The 7,721-nt window shown below is 57.5% G+C and overlaps 1 protein-coding gene across 2 annotated transcripts in view; it reads right to left on the bottom strand.

Moving 5' to 3' along the window:
• Positions 1 to 3,253: 3,253 nt before the first annotated feature.
• SLC12A5 (solute carrier family 12 member 5) overlaps positions 3,254 to 7,721 on the bottom strand; it is a 34,052-nt gene continuing 29,584 nt past the window's right edge. For both annotated transcript variants that reach the window (XM_065919818.1, XM_065919819.1), the window contains exons 19-26: positions 7,427 to 7,596; positions 6,766 to 6,897; positions 5,620 to 5,727; positions 4,623 to 4,745; positions 4,336 to 4,535; positions 3,982 to 3,996; positions 3,572 to 3,705; positions 3,254 to 3,363 (exon numbers count right to left, since the gene is read on the bottom strand). In XM_065919818.1, coding sequence (XP_065775890.1) covers positions 3,272 to 3,363; positions 3,572 to 3,705; positions 3,982 to 3,996; positions 4,336 to 4,535; positions 4,623 to 4,745; positions 5,620 to 5,727; positions 6,766 to 6,897; positions 7,427 to 7,596 — 974 coding nt within the window. In that variant the 3' untranslated portion in view covers positions 3,254 to 3,271. The remainder of the gene's footprint in view (positions 3,364 to 3,571; positions 3,706 to 3,981; positions 3,997 to 4,335; positions 4,536 to 4,622; positions 4,746 to 5,619; positions 5,728 to 6,765; positions 6,898 to 7,426; positions 7,597 to 7,721) is intronic.

Raw genomic sequence — 7,721 nt, 5'->3', positions numbered from 1 at the left:
GTGAGAATCCCCGTAGGGCCTGTCTGTGGCATTGCTTTCCAGAGTTTGTAGGGGAGGCTCCCTGACAGCACTGACTGCTTTCAGTCTGCCGTGAGGTCTGCCCCTGCTTGTCCTCAGCCTGCAGTCAGGCCTCAAAACCTCTTAACCCTAGCTTCTCTCCTACAGCTTCCCTAGTTAGAAGCTTTAACTGCAGTTTAGAGTAAAAGCCTGCTGGGTAATCAGGATGGTGTGTAAGCATCCTTGTTTGTGGCAGACTTTGAGTGTGTCAGGCTTGTCTGCTTATTCTAATGAAAACAGAATGGCGAGGAGGCCATTTCTGACCAAAAGGCAGTGGAGAGAGGGGTGCTCTCCTGTTCTGATTTTGTCTCAGTTGCCAGCTCATTATGCAAGGAGTTGGCAGAACCAGCATCCCAGGTGGGGGCGCTGGAGGGCATTTCATGGAGCTCCCCACCAGGAAACGGGGTGAAGTGACTGGCACAAGGCCGCCAGTAGATTAGGGATGAAGATACCGACAGCGCCCAGCCTGAGCTGGAGGTGCTCACTGTCTCAGATGTTTGACAGGGCTCCGGAACTCTCAGGACACAAACCAGGCAGCCAGACCTGAAGGGTCAACCCAGCCAACTCTTCTGTCGGTGGTGGTCGGTGTTTCTGATGAAGAGTCGGGGATCCTCACAGGGGCCCACTTTGAATACCCCTCTTCCCACCTACTAGTTCTTCTCCCTGGAGTGTCCAAACAGCACACCTCAGGCTGTGAAGGGTATAATAAAATTATTTTTATTGCATTTTGTGCAGACGGGAGTCTAAAAAATTAATACAGTAAAAGCTATAAAGCATTAAATGGGAGCATTCAACAATAAAGGAAAGAATCAACCCTCTCCTTTTCATCTTGGCACAAAGAACACGAGATCAATACGGAGGCAGAATGCGAAATACTGAAACACTGAAAATTAAAGGCAGGCCTAGTAATAGTAAGTATCTGGATTTGGTTTGCAACCTCTCTTATTTACAAGGGTTTTCAACTTCATTGCATTGCCCTGCACATAGATCGTCTAAAACAAAAGCAACACTAGTTATCACTACAAGGCTATTGAAATATTGCACTCAGAATAAAAGTCACTTGAATGGACATGAAACATCTAGCTACATGATTATAAAGATAAGTTGATGAGTGACGGGTGATAACATTCATAACAAATATTGCACATGTAGCACAGAAAACTTGGGGTTTTGTTGTGGGATGTCTGTTTTCATCAATGGAAACTTTGCTCTTGCCAACCAGACAGCCTGGGCCCAGATAGTGCAACTTTGGTTCCCTAAGTGATGTTAATACAGCCCCCTTTCGGTTCTGCCTAGCCCACCACTTCAGCCTGGGAGTGCTAGGCTCCCAGAAGGCTAGACCCAGCTGTGGTTCTCAGAGGGAGGTCTTGGAGGATGGGGGTGGGAAGTGCTGGTGTCTAATACCTCCAACTTCTGATTACTACCCGGAAAAATCTATCCAGCCCCCTGATCAAACTTCAGAGAGGCCTTGGTCTAACCGCAGGCGTCCAAACCTCCTCCAGCCACACCTGACCCAGTCTAGATGGCACCAGCGCCAGCTCTGCCTTGGGCTCAAAGGAAAGGAGGTGGTGAGGTCAGGAGTACCCAGAAGCCTCAGCTCCGGGAGGTGGACGGGATGTCTAACTAGGTGCAGTCAGGGCCCTGGGGCTGGAGTTACTGTACCCAGCCCCAGAGGGCGCTGGAATGAGCATGCAGTGCATGTCCCCCTTAGTAACGTGCCCTGGGGGAAGGGAACCTGGCCAACGGGGTTTCTCTAAGGGAAGAGGGCACCTCCGGCCGGGCTGGCGGAGCAGAAGCGCCAAGGACTGGTGTTGGAGAAGCCAAAGGCCTTGGGTCCTAGTTGGAGGAGGGCAGAGAGGCGCTTAAGAACTAAGCAAGTGCCGACTCCAGCCCTCACCCAGGCCCAGGTGCCTGGGAGACGCAGCGAGAGGCCGCTGCTAGGCAGCAAGGCCCGGCCCCCAGACGCGGAGAAGGCGGCTGGGTCCCCGAGGCCGGAGTTGCCGGATGGGAACAGGGTAGGAAATGTCAGGGGCAGCGCTAGGGCCACCCCGGTGGATCCGGCCCCAAACCCAGAACCGCCCCCCCCCTCACCTGTCCCATGGAGGAAACTCCGGGGGAGGGGACGCCCTCCAACCCCCCCGATTTCAGTCTTTGGCGAAGAGCCACGGGATAGGGGGAGCAGGCGACAAGCCGGTGGAGGAGAGACGCCTGCTCCCCCAGCGAAGGCACCGGGACGGGGCTTCCTGGGGGCGGGGGCGAGGGCCTCTCTCGGTTCCTCTGGCTTGAGGAACGCCCCTCCCCTCTCCTGGCCCCAGCTTGCATAAAGAGCCGAAAAGAAGAGGCTGCGCGCGTGTCTGCAGCCACAGTGGAAGCTCACATTCGCTGGGAGGCGAATCCAGGGAAAGTTGGGACACTTGTCTCACTTCGTCTCCGAAAAGATCCAGAAGGAAGAAGGGTCGGAAGCCAAGGGCGCGCGGAAAGGGTGAGGAGGCGTCGAGGGAGTGGGTGGTCGAGGGACCACGAGTCCCGCCTGGGCCTAAAAGCACTTTTGCTCTCAAACGCTCGGACGTCAAGGAAAACCCAGCCTTCCGAGGCCCCCGCCTTCCCTGGGCGCGCCCCCAGCGGGAGAACGCGACTGCGGCGAGAAGAGAAGTCCGTTGCGCTTCTAAGTCACAGAAATATGGGGACGTTAAAAATACACGCGATGTCTCCTGTACACTATGTATACGCTCGGCCGGCTCGCGCCCGCGGCCGCGCGAGAAAGGAGAACGCAGACGGCGGGGCGCATTCTCGCCACCCCGCGCGCTCCAGGCCGCCGCGGGAGGGACGCAGAGTGCGGGCGGGGCGGGGCGGGGCGCGGGAAGAGAGGGAAGGGGCCGGGCGGCCGACCGAGGGGGTCCTCGAAGCCCCAGGTCCGCTCCTTTCCGCAGCCTCCTCCGACCTTTATTGCAGCGTCTCCTCCGGCGGGGCGAGGCCGGGCTTAGAAAAAGGGCGGCCGGGGCCGACGCGCCAAGGGGACTCTGGTCTCCGGGCGGGGCGGTCTTCTCCGGGTCCGCCCCAGCCGACGTGGCCTCCGGGCTTCAGGCAGCGGGGAAAGGGGGCCAGGGCGCGGGCACAGGGTCTGTATGTAAACGGTGACAGCGGCGGGGGGCGCGGCGAGAGCTCCGGGGCCGCGGGCCGGACGCGCTCGGGCCCGGGTGTTTGTTCCTAGCTCTCAGGAGTAGATGGTGATGACCTCGCGGCCACCGCCGCGGACCAGCATCACACGGTCCAGGTGCTCGGTGAGAACCTCGAGGAATTCCATGTCTGAGCGCCCGTCAAGGAGAAAGACCGTCCCCTTTCCTCCCCCAAGGAATCAGGTTCCCGTTGGGCGCCCGCAGAACGCCGGGCTCGCGTCCCTGTCCTAGGTGCTGATTCTGAAGCGGACCCGGCTCAGCCCTTCCTTCCCAGGACTAGGACCTAAGTCCCCTGACGTCCACCTCCCTCCTTCCTCCCAATTTTAAACCCAGGATACAGTTTTCGTCACCGTTGCGGTTGCGGGGAGGCCCAGGCATGTTGAGCAAAACAAGCTTGGCACCCTGGGATTTCTGGACGATGACCTCGTTCAGCCGCACGGCTGTGTGCATGCGCCGCACGTTGGATTGGTTCCTGCGGGAGGAAGCCAGGGAGGAGGAGGGCACGTAAGGCTAGGAGAGAGGGGGGACTTGGATCCAGTCGCCCCTTCCAGCACCTCCCCCGCCCCCAGCACTGGGCTGCTGGGATCTGCTCCTTGCAAGCCAGGGACCACCAACCCTAGACCACTCCAAGCTGGGCTACTCAGAGACCCCAGAGGTCAGGGGCCCGAGTTGAGGGTTCATGGCAGAGTGAGAAGAGTAGGGAACCTGGCCAACCTAGGAGAGAATTTAAAAATTCTGAAGCACTTACAAGTTCTCCCACTCCCTTCAGGAAACATAAGAGAAGCAAAGAGAGGAAGAAAAAGGAGAGGGGTCAGAAAAAGCAGGAGAAGCTGAGGACTTGAGCCACCATCAACACCCTGCGTGCAGACTAGTCCTGCGCTCCCAGCCCCCCAGCCTTCGCCTTTCCACTGCCTGCACCTGTGCATTCTGACCCTTAGCAATCAAGCCCAACCTGAGTCCTCAGACGGGGCAACCAAGGAGAGGTCTGGGCTGGGCCTTCCGACTACCAGACCAGGACCCCTTCCGCTCATTTGCTTTCCACGGGGAGCAAAGACCCTGTAGGCTCACCCCAGACCCCAGCCCTTAGCCCCCAGGCCCGTACGGCTTCATGCTGAAGAAGTCCTTGATGCCCTCAGAGGAGACAGGACTGGGGCCCTTGTTCTTCTCTGCCACGGACTTGTCCTTGGTCCAGGTGAGATGCACTTTTTCTGGATCTGCCTCGCCCTCCACCTCGGGCTCCTCCCCTGGAGACGGTGAGCTGCTGGGGCAGCTGGGAGCACTCTGGTCATGGATCAGCTGCACCTGAGGGATGAAAGAAGGCATATGATTCCTTTGGAGGCCAAAGGTTCTGCTCCCACTGGTTGCAGCCAAACCACCCGAGCTGCATACCTCCTCTTCCGGCTTCTCCTCACTGTCACCAGCTGTCTCTTCTGGGACGTTGAGACGGAGCCGCGTGTTGGCTGGATTCTTTCTCCGGATTGAGCCACGAGACTCATCTGTGATACTCTGGATCTAGGGAGGGACACAGGTTGGTGCCATGGAAATCACTACCCATGCCCTGCAAAGAGCTACCCCCAACGCTGATGTTCAGCCAGGACGTGCACTTTCAGGACCTACCAGTTGTTAAAATACTGCAATGCTTCCACACCAAATAGCTATTGCCCCGTGAATATGGTCACTCCAACTCCTCTCCAGTACCCCTGGCCTTCCCACTCCCCAGTGACCAAAGGGTTGACACCTGGCCCAGCGGAGCTCTACCTCAGGGCCAGTTCTGGATGGTTGGTGCATGTGCCACTTCTGACAACTGCACTGTCACCCACCTCCGAGAGCTCTTCTGTCCCCCGCCCCAAGGACCCCACTCACTGGGGTGAGGCTTTCATCCACACACCGGAGGGCGGGTGGACCCACATTACCCACATGGGGAGATCTTACAGCCAGCCTTACCCCATGAGAGCTCATCACCGTTAGCCCTGAGAACACACCATCCACACCCTAGGAGGTTTGCCCCCAGCTCTCATCATCAGCTGTATCCTGAAATATCCACTCATTACTCACTCTCTAAGGGTCTATCACATGATACCTTGTCCCCCACACCAGCAGCCCACACCCCTCAGGAATCATCATCCGTACACATTTAGCTTCCACTCTTCTCCCTTGGGCCCCAGAAATCACGTCGAGAGTGGAAGATCTGTCACCCTCGCCAAAGCCCCTCTGCATCCTGGCTGGGAGGCTGGAGAGAGGCAGCTGCAGCGTGCACCCTTGCTGCTGGGGAACCAGTGCCAGGAGGCGGCAATGCCAGCAGCCAGGAGTGGGCCATCCCAAACCTGTGCAGCCCCAGGGCTGGCAGCAGCTTGAGACACTCCAAGCCCAGCCAGGGCAACCTCACCTCCCGCTCCCGCTCGTTCTTGGTTAAATGCATTTGTTTGAGGATCTGGGAACGCTGCTCCATCACCAAGGTCTTCTCGTAGGTGTAAGCGGAGATGTCACTCTCATGCTGTGGGTAGGCAGGGGTGGGATGGGGGAGAGGGGCAGGGAGGAGAGCGTGAGCTCCGAGCTCAGGTGCGAGGCCAAGAAGAGGGAGGCAGGCCCCCTTCCTGCTGCCAGTCTAGGGCTTCCCCGTCCAATGACCTAGGACAAGCAGGGGGCGATGCTCTTTGAAGGTGAGGAAGCTCATTCCCTCCTCAGCCAAGCCCGGGACTGGGTGAATGAATGGGTGAATGAATGAATGAGTTGATTAATTAATTACCTGGGTGAATGGAGAGCAGGAAGAAGTTTAAAAAGGAACACAGATGAATGAATACATGCACATATGAATGAATGGGTGAGTGAGTGAATAAATACATTAATGAATATATGGGTGGATTAATGAATATACCATTAGAGGAACGAGTAAATGGTGCTGAGCGGAATGGATAGACGAGAGGCTTTAGAGTGTAACTGCTAGAAGCATGGACTCTAGAGTCAGTCTGCTTGAGTTTGAATCCTGGCTCTGCCACTTGGTGCACATTTGGGGCAAATTACTTAACGTTTCTATGCCTCAACTTCCTAATCTGTAAAATGGAAACACTGATAATTGGATAACTGCATCTATTTCATTGATTGCTGTGAGAAGTAATGTGTATATAAAATGCATAGAACAGTGCCTCACATGCAGTCAGCGTTACTAGACATGTCTATTCTTATAAAGGAGGCAAGGCAGGGTGGGTGAGTGGGTGGATGGATGGGTGGAAGGACTCTTGGGTGAACATGTGAGAGACTTAAAAGTGGATGGGGGTGCCCTGGTCAGGGGGCTAGATCCCCCATGCCACAACTAACAGTTCACAGGCTGTAACTGAAGATGCCACCCGCCACAAAAATCGACCTCAGGTACCACAACTGGGACCCAGCACAGTCAAAAGTTGATTGGGGGGTGGGGGGAGGACCCTAGCATCACAAACTGATGGGTACTGGGGTTCCCCTATTTGGTTCTGGGCCCAAGGGCAAAGAGGCCAGCGGGACTCCAAAACGTCAGAGGCAGCTCCTGGGGACTCACCATCTCCACCACCTCAACCTCTGCGGTGATACGTAAGTGGTACAGAAATGTGGTCAAGTCCTTCTTCATCTGGATGCTATTGTCGTCCATCTGGGCCACGGTGAAGATTCGCATCTTACACTTCCGCCAAACCTGGAGAGATGAAGGGGACCCAGAAAGGTCCAGTCCAGATGCCATGCGGAGACCCAGGGCCAGACCTCGTCCCTCACCCTTCCTACCCACCTTCCCACACATCCAGGTAGCCCACCAATGCTCTATCTCGGCGGCCACTCCCTACAAAAATGCCCCTGCTTAGGTGAGGGCCCCCCACCCACTGAAGCATCACTCGCTTGAGTTAAACACGGCTCTCCTCTATAATTCAAGGACATCAGCCAGGTGAGACACAGTCAGTCCCCAACACTTCAGAATAAACAAGGTGACTGGAGCCGTCTCCCAGGGACTCACACGGAGGCGGGCCGGGCGGGAGCCTGGGAGCCCCCCGCGCACGTGGCGACGAGCACATGCACATGGGGGCGAGCGCGCGGCCACGAGCACGTGGGCACGGGAGCACGCGCGCGGCCACGAGCATGTGCACACGGGAGCGCGCGGCCACGAGCACGCGCACACGGGGCGAGCGCGCGGCCACGAGCGCGCGCGCACAGGAGCGCGCGCACACACGCACCTTGTGGTGCCGCAGGAGGAAGGGCAGCAGCATGAGCATGCCGCCGTCATGCACGATCCACCAGACGTCGATGCTGCCTTCAGAGAAGCGCTCGGGGTTCCCGGGGAACATGGAGACATTCTTGGTGACCAGCAGGGCCAGGTGACCGGCCGTGGTTTCCCGAACCAGCTCTGGGGGAGGCCAAGGAGATGGCAGACGGAAAAACAGGGACCCTGGTCCCCTCCCGGCACCCAGCAGCCTCCCCGACTGCCTCCTGCCTCAGCCTTGGACTGAGGAGTCAGAAAAGCCCCATCTT

This window comes from Muntiacus reevesi, chromosome 2 (assembly GCF_963930625.1).
Source record: "Muntiacus reevesi chromosome 2, mMunRee1.1, whole genome shotgun sequence".
In the NCBI taxonomy this organism is placed as follows: domain Eukaryota; kingdom Metazoa; phylum Chordata; class Mammalia; order Artiodactyla; family Cervidae; genus Muntiacus; species Muntiacus reevesi.
The sequence above is the reverse complement of the archived record's forward strand: the minus strand, read 5'-3'. Positions and strand labels throughout refer to the sequence as shown.